This window comes from Euleptes europaea, chromosome 7 (genome assembly GCF_029931775.1).
Source record: "Euleptes europaea isolate rEulEur1 chromosome 7, rEulEur1.hap1, whole genome shotgun sequence".
In the NCBI taxonomy this organism is placed as follows: Eukaryota; Metazoa; Chordata; class Lepidosauria; order Squamata; family Sphaerodactylidae; genus Euleptes; species Euleptes europaea.
Window position 1 is genome coordinate 45,030,946 of NC_079318.1, and position 27,567 is coordinate 45,058,512.

The 27,567-nt window shown below is 45.5% G+C and overlaps 1 protein-coding gene across 1 annotated transcript in view; it reads left to right on the forward strand.

Moving 5' to 3' along the window:
• ITPKB (inositol-trisphosphate 3-kinase B) overlaps positions 1 to 18,711 on the forward strand; it is a 94,210-nt gene extending 75,499 nt beyond the window's left edge. Inside the window, exons 2-7 of the mRNA XM_056852855.1 lie at positions 1,735 to 1,834; positions 3,104 to 3,317; positions 11,682 to 11,886; positions 14,824 to 14,925; positions 17,227 to 17,298; positions 18,343 to 18,711. Of these exons, the coding sequence (XP_056708833.1) occupies positions 1,735 to 1,834; positions 3,104 to 3,317; positions 11,682 to 11,886; positions 14,824 to 14,925; positions 17,227 to 17,298; positions 18,343 to 18,558 (909 nt within the window). The 3' untranslated portion in view covers positions 18,559 to 18,711. The remainder of the gene's footprint in view (positions 1 to 1,734; positions 1,835 to 3,103; positions 3,318 to 11,681; positions 11,887 to 14,823; positions 14,926 to 17,226; positions 17,299 to 18,342) is intronic.
• Positions 18,712 to 27,567: the final 8,856 nt, after the last annotated feature.

The window sequence follows — 27,567 nt, forward strand, 5'->3', positions numbered from 1 at the left end:
ACGGAACAGGGAACGAAGTTCTTTTACAATAGGAAGCTCAAAGCTGCAACAGTGGGGGCCCCCATTTTGTCTTGAATATTCATTTATAGCTATGTTTCTTATTTTTATTTACTTTGTTTCATTTATGCCCTACCTTTCTCCCAGTGGGGACCTAAAGTGGCTTACATGGGTCTCTTCTCCTCCATCATATCCTCACAACAACCCTGTGAGGTAGATAAGGGTGAGAGTATGTGACTGGCACAAGGTCTCCCAGCAAGCTTCCATGGCAGAGTGGGGATTCAAACCTGAGTCTCCCAGATCCTAGTCCAACACTCCTAAGTTTTTCCCTTGCATATAATTGTCATTCTATTCTCGGTTAAATGTTTCAATGAGGATTTTAAGTGTGATAACCAATTAATTGGTGCTAAAATTCTGGAAGTCTCATTTTGTGCAACTAGGCATTTTGTGCCATTGTCTTCTGTTTGCATGTAGTCTTCCTAGATAGTTTGTGCAGCCTTCTGGTTTTGAGATAAGAAATACCTCAGCCTTAATTAGCTCTGTGTTCCATTAGAACAATTTGTAGGAAATTGTTTCACTGCAGGAAGGATTCTGATGCTTTCCTACAACTAAGTAAAAAAATTTCTGATGCACTTAGATGACGTTTTTCCTTTTGGCAAGAAGTTCCCATGTGTTTGTACACCCAAAAGAAAAGTCACGGTTTTGTGGTGTTCTACTACTACCCAATCACTTCGTGGGATGGAGGGCTCAGACCCTCCCTTCACCTCCAAGATGGCCATTGTATGATGGGATTTGCCATTCCTCTGTGTCCTCAGTCAAGGCATGCCCCACCCTGGAATTTAGGCAGATTTAGGGATGAGGTGACAGGTCATTTTTTACCCCCATCCTAAATTTTCCTACAAAGAATATCTGTTGGTAGACCAAGTTTAAATTGTAGTTAAACATTATCTCCTAATTTGGGATGACTTCAGAGACTGTTTCCACTTCAGTGTTATATTTGTACTTGTGAATATAATAAACAGGATTAAATAAAATTCCTGCAAGAGCAAGAAGGTCTCTCATCCACTGGTGGAAACCCTGTCTGATCCTGCTTTCCCCTTCCCCTAGTTTTGGCTCTGACACACAGATCTTTACAGCGAGATAGGTTTCTAGTCCTAAGTGAAACTAGTTTCAGCATGGCTACTCACTTGTTTGTCTGGTCAACGTGACATTTTCAAAACTAATGGCTAAAGCATATGTCTTTTACAGGGGAACAAAAATAGCCAATTTTTTTCTTTGTGGATTGTGTGTGTGAACTCCCAAGACTTCCCTTTCTAGAACTGTTATGCTCCTGTTTTGCTTTTTGTACATGTGCCGCTTTCTTCTCTCACATACAAGCACAGGGAATGTGTGCATATGTACATAATTTGGAAAAGAATAATCACCTGTACAAATTGTAGAGTTGAGGGGGGAGCAATAGATAGATCTGTTCATAAGAACAGCCATGCTGGATCAGACCAAGGTCTATCAAGACCAGCAGTGTGTCCACACACTGGCCAACTTGATGCTTCTAGGAAGCCCACAAGCAAGTTCTTAGATAGTCTGATGGTTCTTTAACCTGTGATTCTGGTTCAGCTTGTTCTTCCATCAATATTGAACAAACAATTTCCCTTTTCATATTAACCTCTATTTGTCTCCAGGTCAAATAGCACTGGGGATACTGTTTCCATGTACTACTCGATCTATTTCCTTCCGTAGAGCAAGTCATGGCGGAAGATCAAGAACATGGTGCACTGGTCCCCTTTCGTTATGTCCTTCAAGAAGAAATATCCTTGGATCCAACTAGCAGGACATGCAGGTACAGAACATTAAGTTGTGATGAATAAATCTCAGTAGGATTTCATCTAATGAAAGGTAGGTGTTAGAAGTCTCTTGGTGGACTTAAGATAATTAGCTACCTTAACCTAGATTGTATCTGTAAATTGAATTATAACACATTCTACCCTGCTATATCATCTCCTCAGGGGCTGGCTGAATGAGTGCTAGAGCAGCCAACAAAAAAAAAACCTTGGAAAGTTGTATAGTACTTAGAATACATGATCCAAGTAGAACAGGTGAGCCAAGGAATCCTTCCCATGGCCAGTATTAATGGCTGAGTCACAAAACACAACAACATGCTACTGCTGCCAGCGGACAGTTTGAACTTCATGTGTACATCTTTGCTGTGTCCCAAAATAAGAGGATTCAGAACTCTGACCATGCAAGCAGGCAGAGATTCAATCTAGCCCAGCCATCTGCCCTTCACCAGGATATTCTAATTATACTCCCAACCGGTCCCTCTTGAAAACCTCCCAGCAAGAAGATTGCGCATTCTCCCTAGGGTAACTTATTCCATTGCTGAGCTGCTGTTAGATTAGAAAATTCTCCCTAGTGCTTTTAACCGAAGGTTAACCTAATTTTCCTTCTGCTTTACTCACATGTCAGAAAAAGTCAGCCTCTCAAACTCATCCCAGTTACCTAGCCTACCAGCTCTAACTTTAGGTTCACAAGTGTGAACTTACAAGCGTGCTGGGGAATATGAATGGATAGTGGCACATCTGACCATCTTTGAATTTCGCCAGCCTAGTGAACGTGAGCCCCCTTCTGCAGCCCAAGGACCAACAGATTTGTCAAGGGAGTCCAACTGACATTCTTCAGGAACCTATGCACGATGCTCTCTGTACACGGGAAAGATTGTTAAGCATCTTTTATTAATTGGTGCAAGTTGTCTTTGAATGGAAGAGAAGTAGTGAGCATTTGAAAGAAAGGTCCACTAAGGCTTTGAAGGACTCTGCTGTTCTTTTTCAAACCATCCCATATTATTCTCACACATGAGGTTTGGGCCACTTGGTACAAGACTAGAGGGAGTGTGCTTGACCACTCACAAAGAACCATAGTTAAGAGTCAATGCAATCATATTTTCACATTTCCTTCCCAGGTCTGCACATGATACCTCTGACACTTGTCAATCAAACCTCACAGCACTTAAGCATTTGGTTGGAAGCAAACAAGATTCTACATATGTATGAAACTTTCTCTGTACTAATGAAAAACCTTTTAATTTTTGTATGTCCCCCCCCCATGTCAGGTAGCTTCAAAGCCGCAGCTAATGGGAGGATATTGAAGAAGCATTGTGAGTCAGAACAGCGCTGCCTGGACCATCTGATGAATGATGTCCTTCGGCCTTATGTTCCTGCCTACCATGGGGACATAGTGAAGGATGGGGAGCGATACAATCAGATGGAAGATCTGCTAGCTGAATTTGACTCTCCCTGTGTTATGGACTGCAAGATGGGAGTCAGGTCTGTGTTCCCTTGTGGCTAAAAGTTTGGGCTTGGATCCTGTACCTTTTCTCTGGGTATGCTTCTTTCCAAGCATTGCAGGCGGAGTCCTCTGCTGTGTAACTTGATTCCTGGCAAGCTAGGCACTTCCGTCTGTGCAATGCCCATGTTTTTCAGTGATCCCAAAGTGCCTACTGTGAAAGGAAATATCTGAAGAAATGTGTGGAGCAGTCCACTGTCTAGTAAAATAAATATTTGATGGGATGCTCTCACGCTCAGTGTTCCTCTACTCCGGATCATTGGTTGCTCTTTGTGGGGGACAGAGAAATACTGAGCATGAGTCCATCACATCACACTTTTCTTATTGCTATGTGTGACCAAGGACATGTACATTGGTGGTAGCCATGAATCTTCCATAACATGAATCTTCAGCTGACAATGACAGCTTTCACTTAGAATTGTATATGTCTGAGCATGTAGTGAGAAGGGTCACTGATAGTACCTCAGCCTCCTCTAGGCTGGAGCAACTTTAAAGCACCTCCCAAAAGCTGTGGCCACTAATGCAAATCTCTAGCTTGAAAGCTATACAGATGTGCAGCTGAGATGGTTGAGTGTTTGGGAAAGTGTAGGTGTTTTCATCTTTGAGCTTTCAGCATGGAGTAACATGTGGGGTTGACTGGGACAAAAACATGTTTTTCCCCTGAAGAGTGCAAAGAGTCTAGGTAACAGGACTCTGGGAAGCTGCAAGATAACGACTAACTCCTCCCTGACAGAGGGGGCTCTCCCTAGGCCTTTGAAAGAGGCAGTTATTAGACCTCTGCTCAAAAAAATCTTCCTTGGCTAGGGATGAGGTGGCCAATTACAAGTCAGTCTCCAATTTTCCTTATCTAGGGAAGGTGATAGAGTGTGTTATGGCAGAGCAGCTCCAGGGTTTCCTGAATGACCCATCTGCCCTTGACCTATTTCAGTCTGGTTTCAGGCCTGGGTTTGGTACTGAAAATGGCTTTAGTTGCACTGGTGGACAAATCTTCATTTAAAGTTGGGCAGGGGACAATCTTCCCTGTTGATACTACTGTATGTCTCAGCAGCCTTTGATACAGTTGACCACTCTGTTCTTATCCACTGGCTTGAATATGGAGTTCAGGGCATAGCCTTCTGTCTGACCAGACATAGTCTCCACCAGAGGTGCAGAAACAACTGTGTGGAATTTATCTTGTGGGGTGCCACAGGGCTCTGTTCTCTCACCCATGCTCTTTAATATGGTTTAGGTGTCACCAATATGCAGATGACACCCAGCTCTATATTTCATTATCCAAGCCTCCCGACGCTTCCATCTGGGTTGTGAACCAGTGCTTTCAGGCTGTGGTCAGGTGGCTAAGGCAGAACATACTGAAGCTGAATCCCAGACAAGACAGAGGTAATGCTGGTTGGGAAGGCTGATATTATAGAAGGACTGAATCCACTTGCCCTTGATGGAGTAATGTTGGCTTTTTCAGAGCAGGTAAAGAACTTGATGATGCTCATGGACCCTAACCTTGCTGCTTGAAAAGCTGATTGGCAGGGTGGCCTGGAGCATCTCCTATCAGCTGCAACTGATTTGCCAACTTTCTCATTACCTAGTCTCAGCTGATGTTGCCATGATGACCCATGCTTCTGTAACCTCACAGTGCTCTGCATGGGGCTGCCCTTGAAGACAACCCGGGAACTATAACTGGTCCAGAATGCGGCAGCCTGACTATTGTCGGGCTAGCCGCTGGGAATATATGTTGCTCATTTTGAAACAGCTTCATTGCCATTCTGTTTCCAAGTTCAATTCAAGGTGCTGGTTATGACTTTCAAAGCCCTTCATGACCTAGGACCCACACATTTGAAGGGCCACATCCTTCCATATTTCCCTGTGCACCAACTACGGTCATCAGGCAGCCAACCATTCGCTATCCCACCATTTAAGGTGGCCCATCTGACATCAACCAGAGCCCAGGTCTTTTCCATCGTGGCTCTGGCTCTGTGGCATGGGCTCCCTGAAGAGGTGAGGGAGGCCTCTTCGTGGAGATTTTCAGAAGGCGCTGCTAGGCCTGCCTGTTTGCCAGGGCTTTTGAGGGGGTCTGAATAGCAGGCATCTTTTAAGGGGGGAGCTGGGGGGGTTGGGGGCTTGTTATCTTTGGTTTCAGCTGGGGATGTTTGAATTATTATTGTAAGCCACCTTGGACCAAGAGGAAAGGCAGGATATAAATGTTTCAATAAATAAATAAAATAATACACATGTCCTTTGGAAGATCAGTGAACCTTTTAATTACCATATATGTTTATCATATATGTGGGGGTGGTCTGGTATATAGGAACCAGAGTGAATACTCTGCATCTGTCATTCAAGTTACTCCTTAAGCAGAGTGGCTAGAAAATCTAAGACTGTAGTGTGCCTGTGACCTTTAAGAAAATTTTCGCATGTTAAAACTTTAACTTATGCCTTTCACTCTTCCCATTCCTCCTGAACTCTGTTGTGATGAAATGTGGAAAAAGGCCATCTGGCAATAGTATTTCTGATCAGTGTGGTTTTATACTTAAATTAAATTCAGGAAACTAAAATGAAGGACTACAGTGTGTGTGTGGGGTGGGGTGGGGGGAAACACCCCAGATAAAATGCATATTTGTGTCAAGAACTCTACCTGAGGTGACACTCTGAATGTCGAGTTATCCTCTCTTTCCTAGAATAAATACATTCACTGTCCTGTCCTGTGAGTTTATTCTTTGTAAGGAAAAAGTCTGTTTGACTTGGACTCTGCTAGCGCTGAAGAGAAGCAAAGTTCAAATTAACTGCATGAACAAATGGAAAAACATTCTGAGCTGGGCTAACCAGTACTCCTTTCTCCAGTACATCCATGTCCAAAAGATAATGGAAGTTTATTTGCAATTTGGTTGACCTGGTAGCAACCTATAGAACCCCTGTTTCTTATCTCTAGTATTTATACGAGAATGTGTTAGCGTATTAAACAGGATATTTTAAATTAAATGATTAAGGACTATAGGATAGATCTACTCTGCTACCATGGTTGCCTGCATTCTTAATGGGGTAGGGTCCTTATTGATAAGGGGCGGAAGTCACTGCTTGCTCTAATGTCTCCTGAGCTAGGAGTGCCCACCTGGGATTGCAAGCGGCTAGAACTGTTGGCTCTTAGGAGGCAGAGACCTCTTGTGGCCAAATGGGGAAACTCCTAGCTAAAGAAACCTGACTTTCAAAGGTTGTTTATGCATGGGATTTATCCTGAGGTTTGATGTTCGCTCAACCCATACGTTTCTGTTACGAATCGAAAAATTGCTAGGCGCCAGCAAAGTCACCAAGCTCGTCTGGAAGCGTCTGAGTCCCCGCCCCTTGAAAAAGTTGCTTTGTAATTTGCTGTAGTGCTTACTGCGAGAAAAACATCCAGTTCCCCTCTCCCCCCAGCGAAAACTAAAATGCTGTTTTAAAAATCATTTCAAAAAACAGAGCTCTTTAAAAGGAATTGTGGGGGGGAAACCCAAGCGTCATTTAAAAACCCTTTCTTATGTGAGACAAAGTTCAAATTAACTGCTCGGAAAGAATTGCATTTGTGTCCTTGTACCACTGCTTTGTAATTGGCTGTAGTCCTTACTGTGAGGAAAAAGTGACCCACCCACCCCCAGCTCCCCTGTCCTGCGCTTTGTCTTATGCATGGAGATGAGGATGATTTCACCCAGGCTGATCTCAGGGGAGATTGAAGAATTGGGTTTTAACAGGAATGCGAAGACCCGGAATTTGCGAGGGCTGGGCGCAAGGTCATCTCTAATGGACCGAAAACTCATGCATAACTCCAAGGAACAAACGAGTCAGTCTGGGGGTGAATGTGAGTGAAAGTACCCATGCATAAAGGACCAAAGTCTTTGCTGCCTTTCCCTCAAACCAGCTGTAAAAGTGGACTGAGTTGGTAGAGAGCCAGCGTGGTGTAGTGGTTAAGAGCGGTGGACTCTAATCTGGAGAACTGGGTTTGATTCCCCACTTCTCCACATGAAGCCTGCTGGATGACCTTGGGCTAGTTCTCTCAGCCCCACCTACTTCTAAGGTGTCTGTTGTGGGGAGAGGAAGGGAAGGTGATTGTAAGCCACTTTGAGACTCCTTAAAAGGTAGAGAAAATCAGGGTATAAAAACCAACTCCTCCTCCTCCTTCTGACATGATCTATGAAGTGAGCCACTTCATATAAATCAGTTCTGTATCTGCAAAGGATTCCAAAGTATGAAATATCAATCAGTTATGAAGTTCAACTGTGAATGTGGCTTTCCCCTTCAAAATACGAACAAGCAGAGCTTGATTCCATTTGCTTATTGTATGTATTTTGAAGCAAACAATTTAGGGTACAAATCATACACAAAGATTCATGCATACAACTGTTACGTAGGAGTGATAAGCCATATTTTTACAGTTAGCCTTAATACTCTTCAATCTAAGTAGCCATTCCAAGTTATTAAAATATGGCAGTTTGGCATGGCGGTTCAAACCAATCCAACCCAACTGCATTATGCAGTGTTGTGTAGTGGTTAGAGTTTCAGACTAGGATCTGGAAGACCCAGGTTCAAATCCCTGCTTTGCCATGGAAGCTTGCTGGGTGACCTTGGGCCAGCCACACACTCTCAGCCTAACCTACCTCACAATGTTGTGAGGATAAAATGGAAGAGTGGAGAATGATGTAAGTAATTATGATGGAACTCCTCTTGTTTTAATAAGGTTTTTTAAATTTTGTTCTCTCACACACCAACCCTCACTATCTCTTTTGAGACTTATAACTTGTTATAACAGCATTGCCACTAATTATGACAGATCCTTTGTTTTCTATAAAAGGTCAGAAATATATGGCATTCGAGAGGCTTTATGAAGTACAACTTAAAAATTGTTTTATTTGTCTCTTTTGGGGGGATTTAAAAGTTAGGGTAGCAAAGCTTTGTTAACAGGAATGTGGTTTGTAACAGGATTGGGGACCTTGAGATGGTTATGGTTCAAGTGATATATTGTAATTCCAAATGTATCAAGGTGGTCCACATACAAGTGTTTAAATTTTTACTTTCTACTGAGAGTGATTTCTCTTGGTTGTCACTGGTTTGTTTCTTTTTTAAACAGTACTCTTCAGTTGTAGGAGTTAGGAACATTAGCACACTTCCCTGGTCTCTCCTTTAAACTGGCCCGGGATCACTCCTTTCAACAGAGCTATTTCCCGTTAAACTCTTAGGGATCACTATATCAACCTTAGAGCTATGTCCCTAGATAACTGGTTATGGTTCCTTCCTGTTCCAAAATCCCAGTGTGTTCCTTTTCACATCAGAGGAGAATCCTCCACCAGACAGCTTACAGCTCACACCGGTGTCTCCAAGCTTTGTCCGTTCTCTCTCAGCCAACTTCTCTCTCAGCCAAATGACAGACCTCAAGTGCCATTCTCAAAATTCTATTCAAACTCCCTATGACCAGGACAACTCCATAGAATGCAGCTGTCTGTGACAGTAAGCCTCTTTGGGTCCTCATTGGGAAGAAATGTGAGGTATAAATCAAGCAAATCAATCCATAACTCTGCCGCTCATGTTGTATGTTTCAAATACTTGTTGCTCCCTCCCACCCCAACTCATACACAAAGTAGTCTGTCTAGGCTTTAGCAAGTAGCCACATAAATTTACCCTAACCTTCTGAACTCAAACATTAAATTTTAACTCTCAAGGCCTTATGGGGAAACCTGTGCGCATGTGTGCTTTTTGTGAAACTGGAATTCTTTCAGTGCAATGAATGATGCATAAATGAATGGGATGAAAGCCAGGTTTTTCAACAGAAGTATAAAGGCCATGTGTCGGATCATTTTTAGGGTGTTACAACCCAGCAGTTTTGAGTTTCTGGCACTGTGTTCTTTCAGGAGGTTAGCGAACTATTTAACAGATCAAAGGGGAAGGATTCTGAACTGTATCTATTCATTTACTAGGCAGATGGAAGATTATTTCTCTTTCTGGGAAGAACTTTAGCAAGTACAAACATAAAACAATAGGGAAGGGAGAGAACCTTCAAAAGACCATGCAAAAGAATAGCAACTGAATATGATGTAAGTTGGAAGCGACTTGACGGCACTTAACACACACACATACCCTGGGATAACTTTTTTCTTATCTTTTAAATTAATCTTAACCAGATTAGTACAAATATGGATGCATCCTTTTCTGCTTGCAGCATTTTCTGCTGACAAGTCATAATCTTGTATCCAACACAAGTTAAGGCTTTTACACCATGAAACTGGAACTGTGGGTCACGAACAGCATGACTGGCCTCAAATAACTCTGTCACATATAATGCAATTTTGATATAGAAGCACGGAAAGGAAATAGAGGATCCTCTAAAAATGGGGAACAGGGTGGGGAATGAAACACCCAACAGAATGGAGGTAACTGAAGTGCAGACATAATGTGGGTCTGCAAATATGGGCCACATGGAGCTCTTGAAATATGTCACACTCCACAGTACAAAATACTGTGTCCCTCCTCCAGATTGTGTAGGAACTTACACTGTAGAAAAGGCTTGGCCAGGTATGGATAGCAGGTGTTCCAATGCCAAAGCCAGCTGGTGGTAATACAGTAATTAGCATTTATATAGTGACATGGACATTTAAAGTGCTGTACACACATTATCTTAGCAATCTTTATAGCAACGTGAGGCAGGGTAGAGTCCACATCCCTCCACACCCTTTTTTCTTAAAAGAAAAAAGAAAAACATGAAAATGCCCACAGGTCGCCAACATTTTTTAAATTTACCCAAAAAAAGTGTGTACTCAAAGACCATTTGTGCATGGGAAGTTTTGCCTTGGCTTTGTCACTCTCTAGAGATACACATTTTTCCCATCCCAATTCTCAAAACTCAAAAATAAGGCCTATGCAGAGTTTTGAGAATTCGGATGGGGAAAATGCGCATCTAGAGAGCGGCAAATCCAAGGGAAAACTCCCCATGCATAAATAGAGTAAGACTTAACTGCATTCTCACCTTACTTGGTCAAATCAAGTTCTACCTAGTGTAGCTTTCTTTGTAAGAATCCCAACAACCAGGAGGTGCAAGTGGTCCAGAATTTAGCCAATTATCTACCAGTGGACTACTGTCTACCTTCTGCCTATCCGCACTGTAAGGCGTTGTTTCAGTATTGCAGAATAAAGGGGGGAGGTGGCTGCAACCGAGAGCAAGTGGTTTACCTGTGGTTACCTAGTGAGTTTGTGGCTGAAGGGAGATTTAAACCCTGGACATTTGGTGCACACTCTTGGGTCCTGTGCTAGCATTCACATCCCATGTTTTCCTGATGAATTTCCACTGAAAGCACTCGTTCATGTAGCATGTAAAGTGCTTATGCCATGAATGTCCTCAAGAGGACTATTCTTTACCCAAGTGAAAAAGTGACTTTAAAAAATAAAAAGTTCCTCTATATTTCGTATTAAATACTAAATTCCTAAAACAACTTTAAAAGTTAGTCTGGTTTAAAAGATGCCTTTCGTTGACGGGTTGTAGGGTCGAACTTGCCAGTTTCCACAACACAGTTGTACTTAAAAAAAAAAAAACACAATATGATTGTGGAGGTTTATATAGTTTTATTCATGGATGGGCACATTCTTACATTTATATTCTTCATGAGGGGATCCATGACCATTGATTACTTCAAATGCATTATGTGGAGTTGATTTTTTATTTTCCCGAGACAACAGATCAGTGAGAATGAATTGCCAAGACCACTTCTGGTCTATAAAGTATGCCCACACTTACTTTGTTGGCTTCTGTTCTGCATCACAGAACTCCACTGGAAGCAAACTGATATAAGCTCATCTAGAAGCAATGTCAAAACAGGCTCCTGGAAAAATACTGTTTTTAACACAAAGTTGTTCAGCAGCAGTTGGGTTTTTGAATGAAACACAAAACAGCATGTGCAGGATGGAAGGAGACACAGTAGATTGTAACAGAAGATTGAGCAGAACATCATGTGGAGCATTGTAGCCAAGTGCTAAGATATAGCAGCTTTACTTCTGCCAAATGATACAGTTTTGTAATTAAACTGACATATACTGAGAGCTTCATGTAGCTTCGGAGTTTGTTGTTACAAAATAGTGCCCCAAATCTACAATACAAAATGTTATAATTTCCAGTTGCACTAGATGTACAAACTTGTAGAGTGTATGGAATTTGTTTCAGGTATTGGCAGGTGGTATACTTGGCTGACAAGAATACCAGCTCTCTTGTGTGTGTATGTGGGGGCTTTTATAGAATTTAGACCACAATGAAAGAGATTGGTAACTTGCCCACAAAGGGACCATGAGGGAGCTAATGGACTAGTTACAGAAGGTGGTATTGATAATTTGTGTTGTTCTTGCAGAACCTACTTGGAGGAGGAACTAACAAAGGCCAGAAAGAAGCCAAGTTTACGAAAGGACATGTATCAAAAGATGATTGAAGTAGATCCTGAGGCGCCAACTGAAGAGGAGAAGGCTCAACATGCAGTAACCAAGCCCCGATACATGCAGTGGAGGGAAACCATAAGTTCCACAGCGACTCTGGGGTTCAGAATTGAAGGAATAAAGGTGGGCCTGCTGACGCCTCCTTGTAGAGAAAAAAGCACCGGGAAGGATTGAGAAATCCTACTAGGGCAGATTTTCCAAGTGAACCTTAGACCTGGTCAAAACCTGGTCTCTGGAAGTCCTAGAGAGAAGTTAGAAGGGAGTTTATATTTTGGGGTTTTCCTCTCCGATGTTTTCCCTAGTGACTGCAGAGACTGTGAACCCAGGACAGTAAGTCCCATGTACGTGTTCTTCCACAACACTGAAATTTAGGGACCTCAGGAAAAGCACAGTCATGTTGGAATGCAGAAACAAACAAACAAACAAAAACCCTTCAAAACAAGACCTTTGTGGGTCAAAACACATTTTGAAACCAGTTTTACATTTATTTGGCAGAGGGGGGCTTGTTTTGAAAGGGTTTGTGTACTTTTGTTCTTTTTTCTACGTTGCAGTACATGGATGCACTGCTTGCAGGATTCCCAGTTCTCGGAGTTAGGGAAGTATGGCTCCATGGGCTTTAAATGTTTTCCCCTAGATTCCACAGTGACAGACACTAGGGAAATGGGGAGCAACATTCTCTGTCATGTGCATTTACATATGGTGACAATTTTTACAAAAATCTGTGCATGATATTCTCTTGTAAACAAAGAAGGTTTCCATAGAAAGTAATACATGAACTGGCCTTAAGAAAATCTGGATGGCTCCGAACAACCATTGCTGCAAGAGCCAGCATAGTGTAGTTGTCAGAGTATCGGAGTAGGGTCTGGGAGACCAAGTTTGAATCCCCTCTTTTGCCCTGGAAGCTCTTTCACTGGCCTCACAGCTACTTCACATGGTTCTTGTAGTGAGGATGAAATGGAGGAAAGCCATGTTATAAGTCATTTTGGGTCCTAACTGGAGAATGAAAGCGTAGTGTAAATAATCTCCAGTAAAATAAATGGGTGGGGTCTCAGCTTGTCTGTAGCCTCCCACCCTGCATTGTGCCATCTATTTACCATGCCTCGAGTTTCTGTGCTTATCCAGGTAGGTATGGGAGCTTGGAGGTGCATGGCTGGAGGCTACAGGCCTCGCTACATTCTTGCCGCAAACAGCCCTCCCCCCACCATGACCATTTCAGATTGGGGAAAATAGCATAGGAGGGAAGAGTGCAGCCCCTCCTTCCTCTGCACTACACTTCCAAGCCAAATCTGGTCCCAGAGTGCTTGGGAAGGTTGGCTTCCTGATGTTACGTGTGGTGAGATCCATGACCCAACTTGTCAGATCCATGACCCAACTTGTTTCGCACATATTGCCTGCATAGGCCCTTGGATATTGGGGGAAGCAGAGAGAGTAGGAATATTTATCTCAATCCTGTGCTGGAAGCTATAGATACCAGCCTCCAATACAGCAAGATCACCTAGGCAGGAAGTTCTGAAGCATCCACTGTGTAAATAATTAGTTGTTTGATTTCACTCTATGAATTTGTTTTTAAAAGGCGATTGGCAAATTGTAGCCTGGCTAACTGTAGTACTTAGGAAGTTTTGAAGATTTCCCTCCTTGAAATCATACGTTTGCAGAAAGAGCAATGGGTACATGGAAGCAGACCCTGTGTGCATATACCCTGCTGAATTGGGAAACAGGCATGAAAAAGTTGCTTGCATGGATAAACCTATGCTGGCAATGCCATGGATCTTGGGCTGGGAAAGACCTCCTCATGAAACCTTGGAGAGTCAAGAAACTGCCAGTCAAAGTAGGCAATATCTAGATCAGGGGTGGGGAACCTTTTTCCTGCCAAGGGCCATTTGAACATTTATGACATCATTCAGGGGCCATACCAAGTGTAGATCTCCTGGTGGGGGGGGAAGAGGCTAGGGTTGCCAGGTCTCCAGCCACCACCTGGAGGTTGGCAACCCCAGGGGAGGCCACACAGAGAAGGCCTGCAGGGTGCCCCCACTCCCCCCTCCCAGGCGGAAGGGCAGCCAGCAGTGGGCCCGAGCAAACGAGGTGCCAGGGGGGCGCAGCCCACAGTCGATCGGCAAGGGAGGAAGGAAAACAGAGAAAGAGGAAAAGGGAGGGAGGGAGAAAGGGAGAAAGAAATGGAGAGAGAGGGAGAAAGAAAGAAAGAAAAGGACGAAGGGAGACAAAGAAAAGGATGGAGGGAGACAAAGAAAAGGATGGAGGGAGACAAAGAAAGAGACAGAAAAAGAGGGAGAAAGAGAGGGAGAGAAAGGAGAAAGAGTGACAGAAAAAGAGAAAGAAAAGAGAGAAAAGCCTCCCCCCCTACACACACACACCCGCGCACGCTGGCCCCATGCGACCGGGCCCCAGTCTCCATGCCCTCTCCTCCCCAGAGTCCACAAAAGCCCCCCCCCCGAAGCCCGATCGGCTCCTGCATGCATGCTCTGCCGCCGGGAGCCGCCAGCCTCTTTCCCCCTCCCTCTCGCTGCTCAACAGCCAACAGTCGGCGAGAGGAGGTCCAAAGGGCGTCGCAGCGCTGCTGTAAGCCAGGAACACCCTCTGGGAGGGCCGCCCTGCGCCCCACCTCTGCAGCAGAGCCCCGAAGCTCCGGAGGGCCACATAAAATGTCCTCGGGGGCCGCATACGGCCCCCGGGCCTGAGGTTCCCCACCCCTGATCTAGATGGATCAATAATCTGATCCTGAATAAAGCCAATTCATGTTTTCAACTCTCTTCCAGTCTTGTAATTCTAGTGGGTGAGCAGTAAGAAAATGCATTGTGTTCAAAAACTGTAAGGCAGAAAGCCCCCCCCCCCAAAAAAAATTTCTCCCACCTTCTGCAGGCACTCCGAAAACCATCCAGTCCTTTCCTGTGGGTGTTTTGTTTTTGTTTTTAACTATGGTTATTTCCTATCTCTGTCCTAAAGTAGGCTATTTCACATCCTGTTTAATGAACTGCATGGCTGTAGCTACACAAAACTGTTCATCTCAATAAAGGGCTCACGTTTTATGATTGGTTTTAAAAGAAAGAAGATGGCACCGTGAACAGGGATTTTAAGAAGACCAGGACAAAAGAACAAGTCATGGAAGCCTTCAGAGAATTCACCAAAGGAAACTGTAATATTCTGGTGAGTCATAATTATATGTTTTGTTAGGGTTTTTTTTGTTTGTTCCAGGTTAAATTAATATCCATGACCTTGAGCTAATATGCCCTTTTTCCTCAAGAAGGTAAGGTAGTAGAGTGAGAAACAAAAATTTGTCTAAGAAATGTTGCAACATTTTGTGAATTCCGGAGTAGTAGCTGCATCTTTATAAAGAATCCAGTAGCCTATCATTATTCTAATGATCACATAGTTGGTTAAGTGTGAGGGTGAAGAGGACTTTTGGCAAAAGTGGCTTAAGCAGACACTGTGTGGTAGTGGCTGGAGATGAATGACATGAAAGGAGAGGGATTCACAATTTTCAGGGTTGTTTATATGTTTCTAGTGGTTCCTACTGCCTAATTGCCTGGTGAAAAACTCACAAACATAATTTCATGTTAACTCTGCAAGCTGCCCTACTGGATAAAAGAGCTTCAGCTATAGTCCCTACCATATATAGCCTTTAACGAATGGCTCTTTACCCATTGAAGACTCACTGAAATGGTTTACACTAGCTGGCAACTAGTGGGAAGCTTATTAATGAGTTGATAAACAAAGTTGCTCTGCTGTGTAGTGCCAGGTCCTCCTTACGTAAATAAATTGGCTTGATGTCCTGTGTTTCAGAAAGGTCTGAATGAATGAAAACACAGCTGATCAGTTCTCTTAATCCTGACTCTAGACGTCATGGGTGGCCAAGCTGTGGCTCAGATGCTGCAAATGAGGTTCCTGGGCAGGAGCAGAGGGGGGCACCTGTGAGCCTGCCCTTCTGCTTGCCTCTCCAGTGCTGCTTGGTTCCTGACTCAGGAAGGTCGGGGCAAGACGACTCCAAGCGATAGGAGGGGATACATGCAATGTAGGGCCCTCTAGAGCGGCATCTTGTCCTACTCTAGACTTATAAAATCATACAATTTAATCATAGAGTTGGATGGGGCCATACAGGCCATCTAGTCCAACCCCCTGCTTTAGGGCTGTCAAAAAAAAAATTCGGTACAGTTCGGATTCGGCCGAATTTGACCCTTGTGGGTTCGGTACGTGCCGAAGTCCGAACTCCCCCGCTTCGGATCCCCGGTAATTCGGGGGGATCCGGAGTTCGGGGGAAAATTCGGCCCCAGCGCACCTTCAGAGGGATTCCCTGAAGGCGCGCGGGGGCCCTTTAAACTGATCTGAGCCTCCCAGCTGGGAGGCGCAGATGAGTTTAAAGGGCAGCCCGCCCCCCTTCAGCGGGCTCTGCTGGAGAGGCTCGGGCTGCCCTTTAAACTGATCTGAGCCTCCCAGCTGGGAGGCGCAGGTCAGTTTAAAGGGCAGCCCGCGCCTCTCCAGCGGAGCCCGCTGAAGGGGGGCGGGCTGCCCTTTAAACTGATCTGCGCCTCCCAGCTGGGAGGCTCAGATCAGTTTAAAGGGGAGCCCGAGCCTCTCCAGCGGAGCCCGCTGAAGGGGGGCGGGCTGCCCTTTAAACTCATCTGCGCCTCCCGGCCGGGAGGTGCAGATCAGTTTAAATGACAGCCCGCGCCTCTCCAGCGGAGCCCGCTGAAGGGGGGCGGGCTGCCCTTTAAACTCATCTGCGCCTCCCAGCTGGGAGGCTCAGATCAGTTTAAAGGGGAGCCCGAGCCTCTCCAGCGGGCTCCCCTGAAGGGGGGCCGAATTTGCCGAATTTATTCGCGAACTCCCGAACTCGCTGAATTCGGCCCCCCCGGTTGCCCGTCAGTTTTGAGTTCGGATCCGTCCGAACAGAAAATCACCGAATCAGGGGAAATTCGGTTGATTTTCAGTTCGGACCGAACCGAATTGACAGCCCTACCCTGCTTAATGCAGGATCAGCCTAAAGCATCCCTGACAAGGGTTTGTCCAGCCTCTGCTTAAAGACTGCCGGTGAGGGGGAGCTCACCACCACCTTAGGTAGCTGATTCCACTTCCAAACAACTCTTACTGTAAAAAATATTTTCTTAATATTCATCCGGCACCTTTTCGCCTGCAATTTAAACCCATTATTGTGAGTCCTATCCTCTGCTGCCAACAGGAACAGCTCCCTGCCCTCCTCTAACTGACAGCCCTTCAAATACTTAAAGAGAGCAATCATGTCCCCCCTCAACCTCCTCATCTCCAAACTAAACATTCCCAACTCCCTCAGCCTTGTGTCAGTTGATCAGTTTTCCATGTTCACAGCTCCTTGTACCTGAGCTCTGTTGGGAATTCACAGCCTATGACCCAGCTAGAAAGGGCAAATGTTTTTTCTATGAGGCACAGAAGGGCTTTCAAAGGTTTTAAAATATTCTTTTCTTGCAACTTCAGAACAGTTACCTTAACCGGTTGAAGGGGATACATGCCACCTTGGAAACATCGCCATTCTTTAAGTGCCATGAGGTAAAAAAATCCTCCTTTATGTGATCCCTGAAAAGTTAGACATCTGTCAGTTTACCTGAACGAGTAGTTGATGCATTTGGTGGTTGTCTGGATAAGCAGGAAAAACTGACCAAGCTTCTCTTCTGTAATACTGGTGACACAGACATTCTCATTACCTGCTCCACATCGATGGAGCGTCTCATCTTTGGAGATCCAGAGTTAGGGCTGTTGAAAAAAAAATTCGGTATAGTTCGGCTTCAGCAAAATTCGGCCCGTTTTTATTCGGGCTGTGCAGAAATGTCCGAACTCCCCCGCTTCGGATCTCGGAAATTTGGGGGGATCCGGAGTTGGGGGGAAATTCGGCCCCCACGCACCTTCAGGGGGCTTCCCTGAAGGCGCGTGGGGGCCCTTTAAACAAGCCCCTCTGCGCTGTCTGCGCAGGCAGCGCAGAGGGTTTCCAGAGTCCCGGCAGGGCTGGGTGGGGGCTTTAAATAGATGTGTGCCTCCCGGCCGGGAGGCACAAATCTATTTAAAGGGCCCGCCGCGCACCTCCAGGGAAGCTCCCTGGAGGCGCACGGCGGGTCTTCAAACAGATCTGTGCCTCCAAGCCGGGAGGCACAAATCTATTTGAAGCCCCCCCCAGCCCTGCCGGGAGACCCCCCCAGCCCAGCTGGGACTCCCGGCAGGACTGGCGGGGGGCTGGTAGGACCCTCTGCGCAGAGGGTTTCCAGACCCCCCCCCAAACTCTGGGGAAGGGGGTGGGGGGTTGCCAATCCCCTCTGCCCAGCCAGCGTTGGCTGGGCACAGGGGTTTCCAGACCCCCCGCCCCGTCCGCCGGGACTCTGGGGAAGGGGGTGGGGGGGTTGCCAATCCCCTGTGCCCAGACAGCGTTGGAAACCCTCTGCGCAGAGGGTCCTGCCAGCCCCCTGCCAGCCCTGCCGGGACTACCGGCAGGGCTGGGGGGGGGGCTTCAAATAGATCTGCGCCTCCCGGCTGGGAGCTTAACATGAGCTTAAGCTCAGCAGTATAACAACAACAACAACATTTTTGTATTTCCTTTTGCAGGTCATTGGGAGTTCTCTCCTCTTCATTCACGACAAGAAGGAACAAGCCAAAGTCTGGATGATAGATTTTGGGAAAACCACGCCACTTCCAGAGGGACAAACCCTCCAGCACAATGTGCCCTGGGTAGAAGGGAACAGGGAGGATGGCTACCTCTGGGGACTGGACAACCTCATTGGGATCCTGACAGAGCTGGCTCAGAGTGAAGACTTGCATTAAAGCCAAAAGTCCAACTCTACCACTACCCAGAGCCCAGCCCCTCAAACTGACTTTCTGAACTGCACTACAAGACACTTTCCCCCCACCCCCATCTTCTCCCTTCCAGTCTAAAAGTTAGAAGCCCTTCTATTTAAGGTGTAAATACATTAGTTCCATGCCACAATGAATGCTTGACGTGAAACTTAACTTGGGGGTGAAAGCAGATAGCAAATACTTGCCACTTCAGGATTTACATTTAGGGACTCCAGGGTGACTTGCATAACTTTCCCACAGTAGACTGTGGGCTTCTGTCCCTTGTGTGTTTTAATACAGAAAGCCTTTTGATGTAAGGATTTATACAGCTCCCAGACTCGTCAGCTGAATGAAGATGGTGCCCTTACCATGTTAAAATTTTATCTAGCCACCAGGTCCATTTTGAAGGATTCATTTGTGGTTACTTGGTGCCCTCTTGTGCCCAAAGCTGGCATATTATTTGGACTTATGAAGTTAAAGAAATACCTTCAAATTGCATTTTCTGTGTGGATCATAGGTAGTTTTTCTTCTTGGAAAGCTCCTAAATACACAAGACTTTTGAGACCAGAACTTAAGGGGAAACTATTCAAGAGAAAGGCAGATAGTGTTCCTGAATGTCAGCGATGTAACATTGTATTTACTAACCTCCTTAAACCTAGAAAGCTGGCTGTAAGAGCCTTTAGAAATAATACCAAGTTGATATATATTCAGCCGTTTCTAGGCAGCTTATAACTATTATGCAGTATTTGAGTGGCTGTGTGGACTGTAAAGCTGCTTCCACGGTTCACGTTTAACGTGGTGCATCCATGCAATTGCTGAGGTGGATTTTGCCTGGAGGAGACAGATCCTTTGCTATCAACTTGCATTGCTTTGGAGGGGGCTGAAGTGGAGCAGGAAGGACTGTAGCCCCACATAGGTGCCTCTGTTAGCATTGCAGGCCCTTTAGGGACCGTCAGCAATTTCTCAGGTGCGCTTTTGCAAAACATTCCAGTTTTCACATCTCAGAGCAGTGTTAACTAGGTCTAAAAACGAGCATTTCTCTTTGCAAGCAGATTCCTAGAAGGGTGAGCTGCATATCTTTCATACATGGAAGGGTAAGGGGCTGTGATTTCATTGGGTAATGAATGTCTGATTTAAGGCGCTCCTTCAGTCCCACAAATGTAACCGTAATTTGTCTGTTTGGCTCTCTCATGGCCAAATCAGGCGTGTCTGTTTCTAAAATTCCTGGATCCCCCCCCCCAAACATCAGGCACGTTTGGCCCCAGTTTGAATCAGGACTATGCCACAAGGTTAGGAAAGGCTTAAGCCTTTCTTGGGGAACTACTGTTTGTACATGGCCAGTATCCCTAACAAGGCAAGTTCCCCTAGCAACCCCCCAAGGCCGTTTCAGGTTGGGAAAGTGGCATGGGGGGGGGGGAGGCTTAAACCCCACCCACACCTCATGCCAAGGTCCCAATCCAAACTAGGCCCACATGTGCCTGATAATTATGTTTTTAATACTGCAGGAAGCATACTGAAATGGGCACATCTGATTTGGCCACACACACAAATGATGCCTGTGCTGCTTTTAGTCTTGCGAAAACATTGGCCTCTTTAGTTTAGGATGGAAGCTATTTTATAACTTCCTGGAACATTTGAACTAAGCAGATTACTTGCATCAGAACTGGCTTGCTAAAAGGTCAACAGCCGACAGAACAGTAGGGAGGGGAAGGGCCCTTGGTGTGTTTGAATTTCTCAAGGAACGTGAGTGCTGCAGAAACCCCGCAGGGCAGGACCACATTGTGTTTAGCCTACAAATCATCCTGAACTGGTTCTCTGTCCGGCTTCAATCCTGACATCTTTAAACTTTTGCCAGTTCGTGATAACGTACCATATACCTCTGAAACATGCTGTTACTAATCCTCCTAGTAGTGATGCCGTCCTTGCAATGGGATGGCCGTATAGTTTCTTGCAGCAAGAATCTCTGTCGCTGGGCAGCAGAAGATGTCATCGGCCCCTAGCTGGCATGCAGTCCTTGCTAAAGCCTTGTGCAAAGACTCAGCCCTCCTGGGAGTTCCTCTGTTCATATCTCACTGGGCACATGTCTGTTGTTCTTCGGTGCGGCTGTAAATAGCTGCTCTGTTCAAAGGCTTTTCCCCTTCAGGCTTCCTATGCTGTTTAATAATAGCCTCCATGGAAGTGTCTTAAGGACTGGTCTCTGTTCCATTAGTGTCATGGAAAAGTGTTCAGGTTTTTTGTTTTGTTTTTAGTTCTATATTTATTGCTATTTTTTTTAAGTTTCACAGAACACTAAGTCTTAATGCATGGAATCTTTTTTTTTTAGTTTAGTTTTAAAAATATTTTTTCCACCTTTGTGGAAGGGGAAAAGTCCTTGAAGCAGCGTTAAGTGTATATCATTTTTAAACTGTATTTAGCTTTTAAATTGCTTCTATTATACACTTTTTAAAAAATGGTTAAGCCTGTTTGTAAAACAAGATTCCTTGCTTTGTTGCTTTAAAAGAAGTGAACTATTTCTCCAGACGTCTTTCGACCGTGCTGGAGGCTGGAACTGTTGCTGTGAGGTAGTTTCTCCCCTCCCAATTTCTCCCTGATTAGCAATGACACAAAGAACTTGCAGAATTATAAAACACCACCAACGCACAGTGCCTGTAAGTCAAATAACTCAAAATAAAGGCATACAAAAGGGTTGCTTGTGTGATGTGCTGTCATTGTCCATTTACATTCCTTTCACTTAGGTTATACTGTTTCCCAGGTAGCTCTAATAAAATGAAATTGGCCTGTATGGGGACAGTGGAACCTGAAAACACAGCAGATGGAAATGACATTAAAAGACTGAATAAGACAAGATGACCAAAACCTCAAGGGCTGCTTCACAGGTTATAAATTCCTCATGGCTCCTGTTGATGAGGTGTGTGTTGGAAGCTCGATGCTTTAACTCTGATTCCTAGGTGCATGCAGAGCCTAGACCTGTGGGTAGTGGGGATTTTAACCTTCCCTCCATGCCATTTTCCTGACCCAAAACAGCCCTGGGGAGCTGCTATTTCCCCTCTGGTGTAGTGGCGTACACCAGTGTGGTGTCATGGTTAAGAGCCGCGGACTCTAATCTGGAGAACCGGGTTTGTTTCCCCACTCCTACACATGAAGCCTGCTGGGTGACCTTGTTCCAGTCACAGTTCTCTCCGAACTCTCTCAGCCCCACCTAACTCACAAGGTGTCTGTTGTGAGAAAGGGAAGGTGATTGTAAGCCGCTTTGAGACTCCTTAAAGGTAGAGAAAATTGGAGTTTAAAAACCAACTCTTCTTCTTCTGGAGAAATTTAAATGCTACCTGCATGTAAATAGCAACTCCCTGGGGCCATCTCAGTTTGAGAAAATGAGGCAGAAGGGAAGGCTTCAGCTGTCTCCTGATCTGAATAGGGTCTGTGTGTGCCCAGGAATTAAATTCCAAGCACAGAACTCTAGGCACATGTCTGAAAGAACTGGGGTGTACACACAGGATACGAGAACTTTGTAATGTATGAACCAGACTTAATTGTTTAATTAAGTATTGGTGATATTTTAGGGATATTTAATTTTAGAATATAGTTTATCGGTTATTACATTTAGCAATGACAAATAATTTTGACTAGCAGCCAGTCAGCTTCCTGTTCGTACTTTTATCTCTCTTTTATACCCCCCCTTTAGTCTTAAAGAAATGTGCAAGCTGTCACTCTCAGAAGTTAACACATCTACTTATAAGAGGAAATGAAGAAATATTCCTTATTTGGTCATGACAAAGAATTGGAAGGTGTGGGTTGTTGGTTGCATATTCTGACTTTCATCTTTCTTGCATATCATGGCTTCCAAAATTACTCTTGAGTTAGAAACACACTTATTGTATGCCGTGCCATATCCAACACCTACTGGATAGGGAAGGTGCATATTGTTTTAAGGTTTTCCTCTTACTAGGGAGGGAGTGTGAGCCCCCTGGTGGCAGAGGCCAGTGTGACCTTTCCCTTAGCCTAGAGTTGTTTTGTTTTGTTTTGTTTTTTGCCATCAAGTCCCAGCTGACTTCAGGCGACCCCACAGGGTTTTCAAGGCAAGAGACTTTCAGAGGTTGTTTGCCTGCCTCCACAGCACCACTCTGGTATTCCTTGGCGGTCTCCCATCCAAATATTTGCCAGAGTCAAGGCTGAGAGTGTGACTGGCCCAAGGTCTCACCCAGCAAGCTTCAGTGGCATCAGTGGGGATTTGAACCTGGGTTTCCCAGGTCCTAGTCCGACATCTTAACTACACTACGTTGGCTCTCCATTTTTTATGATAGTCCGGTGCATAATTTCTGACATCAGAAGTACCATAGCACAAGCTCATACTGAAATCTCATACTGACCCAGAAATACCACCTCTTAGAAGGACAAAGACTGTGTTTATTCATTGGCTCCACCATGGTCCAAGAGGGTAGGTGAATATAAATCAAAGGAATAGTATTTAATGGCGTGATGCCTTTATCATTACTTCAGTATGCCCCTGGCTGCCTGTGGGATGGAGCCTATCACTCCACTGAGAAGCTTTCTCTTCTTACTTAAATCACTCTTCTGTTGGAAGAAGAGCCATTTAAGCTGGAGGAAGTCTCCTTGGAAGGTGGGTTGGATCCACACTGTTGGCAATGGGAAAAGGGGTTCTGTGAGTAAGCTCAGCAAGACTGCTAGCACAATAACTTCAGAGGGGTGAGCATTTGAACTGCATTCCTGGATCAGTCCAAGGGTCATCCAGCCCAGCATTCCCCAGAAAGCTCTGCATGCCCATAAAGCATAGTACAGAGGCAATAGCCATCTCTCATCATTCCCAGCATCTGCTGTTCACAGGTATATTGCCGCTGGTCATCACGATTCAATTTAGTTATAACAATTAAGAGCCAGATAGCTGTAGCCTGAAATAACTGGTGTGTGAACTGTCAGGTAAGCCCAGATTGAATTCTGACCCTGGCTGAAGACCCAGGCTGATCCTAGATGTCTTCTACTTTCCCGCAGAGTAAAATTAGCACTTTGGTTTACTGAGGAACTTCTGGCTATGAACTGCTTGGGTGATCAGCTAGAAGACCTGGAGAAATGCATGCTACTATGTCTCTGTTCAGCTATTTCCTTTTGCGTCTCATTGCTTTTAGCTGGAGGGGATTGCCCACTGAGGTCTTAGTTAGGGCTGCCAATTCTGGCTTGGGAAATTCTTGGAGATTTGGGGTGGAGCCTGGGGAGGGCAGAGTTTCAGGAGGGGAAGGGGCTCAATCATGGTTGTCAGCTCCAGGTTGGGAAATACCTGGAGAATTTGGGGTTGGAGTCTGAGGAGGGCAGGTTTGGGGGAGGGGAGGGACTTCAATGAGGTATAATGCCATAGAGTCCAACTTCCAAAATGGCCATTTCCTCCAGGTGAACTGATCTTTGTCACCTGGAGATCAGTTGTAACAGTGGGAGATATCCAGCTACCACCTGGAAGTTGGCACCACTAAGATCAGTGGAGATTTGATACCTACAACCCCTCCCCCCTTGAAAGCTTCCATTTTCTCTGTAGTCTGGTGATCAGTCGCAATTCTGGGAGAACTCCCACATGGAAGTTGGCAACCACAGTCCTGGTAGTTAATGGAAGAGAATAGTTCTTCTGGCCACCTTAAGGTGAGCAATTACGGAGCTCGTGAAGAAGCTGTGCTCAGACCAGGTTGACTTAAACAACTCTTGGTCTGTGACAAATAATGCCTTCTTGAGCAAGGTGCTTGGATCAGTGGTAGCTATGTTGCTCCAGACTTTCTCAAAAGAGAGAGATTATCTGGAGATTATTGGGGAGGGGCTGTGGCTCAATAGTAGAGCATCTGCTTGGCATGCAGAAGGTCCCAGGCTCAATCCCCAGCATCTCCAGTTAAAGGGACTAGGCAAATAAGTGGTGTGAAAGACCTCTAGCTGAGACCCTGGAGAGCCACTGCCAGTCTGAGCAGACAATACTGACTTTGATGGACCAAGGGTCTGGTTCAGTATAAGGCAGCTTCATGTGTGTTCATGGGAGCCTCTTCAATATGACTTCAGGCTTGGGGCCAGGAAGTGACAGAGGACATTCACCTAGACAGAGATGGTTGGAATGTGACCCTCTTCATTCTCCTAATTCTGTCAACTGTTTCAGTGGACCAGGAGGTGGCACGGCACGTGTTTGATTTGTCACTTCTACTTACTCAGAAGAGAGCTATAGTTCCAGTCTTGCCATATGCAATGATTGCCTCTATACTTCCTCAGTGGGCCTGGAGGGCAAATTGAGCAGGCGGTCAGCAGAGCACCTCCAGCTTTGGCTGAACTGCCTGGCTTCTGTTGTTTTACCCAGAGCACTTAGCTCAAGAGGAATTAATCAGGCTCTCCATATTAAAATAAGCCAATCTCAAGCACATGAACACACACATGCACACTTGGGGCTACTTCACACATCTGATAACTGGCAGCTGGATCTGTGAACCTTCTCTGTTGAAAAGTATTGTTTTTCTAAGGTGGGGTGGAATGTTTACCTTTGATGGCATTTTTATACACTCAAAGTTACCACAATGTTCGAGTCATCTAGCAACAAGCATACATCTGTGAACCAAGCCTCAAGAACAGCAACATCTGAATGATGGATTACAGTTCAGCCATCCCAAACAGAGTGTTTCATGTCACTTCACATAGTTTAAAGTTTTTCAAAGGAAGCCATTCACCTATTCAGATGAGATTCACTGACGGATGTCAGAGTGATGTGTGTGAGTCAGATCCCACCGAAATGCTCTTGGAGAACACTGAAAGAGGAAAAGGTGGTTTCATGGTACTAAGCATTCTGGAAAGAGCAAGGGAAGGTTATAAGAAAATTTATTGCACAAATTATTACCTCCCCCCCCCTCGAAAGAGAACAAGCTGTGTCCCCTCTTGTATAAGGCTTTTGTTGAGTGTTCCATTGGTGGGAGTGAGGGAACTGGAGAAATGGATAAAAATAAAATATGAAATTGGATCAACGTGTCATTTTAAAAAGATCTTTTAGTATTAGAATGAAAGGCATTTACAAGAGGGGCACCCACAGGGACTTGCAGGGGTTTCAGTGGGAAAGGCATCCTGACCACCCCATCTAGCCAGTTAGGGTGAAAACCTAAGGAACTGTACCCCTCACCCAAAGGAGTACCCTTCCCAGGTATCAGGTAGGTAGTACAAAGCATCCCTGTTTTATAGCCAGTGAATCTTCTCCTTTGTGAGTGGCCACAGGGCACATGAGTGTGCTTTTCAGTCCCAGGATCCTCAAGCAGGGTGTGGGAGAGTTTGCTTTTAATGAATATGCATGAGTGAGGGAAACTAAAACTTGCTCAGTCTGCTCTGGTCCTTTCATAATTTTCCAATACCAAAAATCAGTCAGGCTTTGAAAAAATACTGAAGAGTAAGGGACAGAGCAGGGTCGATTGTCTATTATGGTGTGAGATTAACAAGGAAAGATCAAGGATGCCTTCCTGTGGGCCTGAAAGGCAATGTGATCAATGCATGGCCAGGATTCCCGCCCTTTTCAGCCTGAGGACACCTTTGGTATTTTGAGAGGAGGTGGTGAGCACCACTCCAGAATGGCTGCCACAGGAGGCAAAGCCAAACCCAAAATGGCTGCCATGTAGGTGTCGCCTAGAGATCTCCCAGTATTACAATTGATCTCCAGGCAACCAAAGGCAGTTCCCTTGGAGAAAATGGCTGCTTTGGAGTGTGAAGTCTGTGGCATTATACCCTGCTGAGGTCCCTCCTTTCTCCAAACCCCACCCTCCCCAGGCTCCACCCACAAGATCTCCAGGGATTTCCCAACCCTGCTGCCATGGGAGGCAGAGAAAGACTGGAGAATAAAAAGAAATAAAGGAAAGCTTGTAGGGGGACATAGAGACTGGAGAATAAAAAGAAGGAAAGCCTGAAGGGGGGAGTGGAAGAACACGCTGACTAAGGCAAGCCTGGGTGCCCACCTAGTCCTCCTAACTGTTCAGGAGACGCAGCTGCAGTGGCAGCCATAGGAAACCCTTTCATTCAAATGAAGACAGACAATAAAGCGCTGCCTCACAATGCCCCCACCAACTTCCTGAAAACCTCAGCGTGCACCAGTATTGGTGGTCACCCACAGGCATTGGGAAAACCTGCTGTATGGCCTTGACCTCAAGGAGAGGGAGAGGCAATTTGGCATTTACCTGTGGAGTCCCTGGGGCCAAAACACTGATGACTAGTTGCCCTGTCAGATGGGTGGAAGCTCAACGGAACAAGAACAGACCTTGTTTTCAGTATCGAATGTGGTTTAACTCTGGCTTCCTGCCTTCCACCACCAGTTACACCTCATCCAGTTAGGTAGTTTTGTGACAAGTATTTGAGTATAGGTTTACCCGACTTTTCTCTACAGAGAGGGCCCGAAGAGATTTACAAAATACAAAAATACATTGAATTAAACAAGCAGTGAAATACACTGCCGCCCAAGAGAGTCCTGAATCCACTGGCCCAGCTCATTCACGGCCATAGGCAACAAGCCAAAAGCCTAGAGCTCTTTGAGGCCATGCCCAGACTGAAATATCTGCAGCAAGTAGGGGAACAGAAGCTCAGCCTAGCTCTTGTGCAGCAGGCACAGATGTTTCCAAGACGTCTCTCCAATACACCATCAGTCCCTACAAGGGAACTGTCTGTCCTGCAGCATTGCCGAACCCTATTGCAGGCTCGTGCTTGTTGGAGCTCCTTTTAGCCATCAGGTGGCAGCACTCAGATAGCTACTTTGCATGGCGAGGAAGGGCGAAAACGCACGGTCACTTTGTGTGTGTGTAAAGTGCCGTCAAGTCGCAGCCGACTTATGGCGACCCCTTTTGGGGTTTTCATGGCAAGAGACAAACAGGTGGGTTGCCAGTGCCTTCCTCTGCACAGCAACCCTGTTATTCCTTGGTGGTCTCCCATCCAAATACTAACCAGGGCCGACCCTGCTTAGCTTCTGAGATCTGACGAGATCAGGCTAGCCTGGGCCAT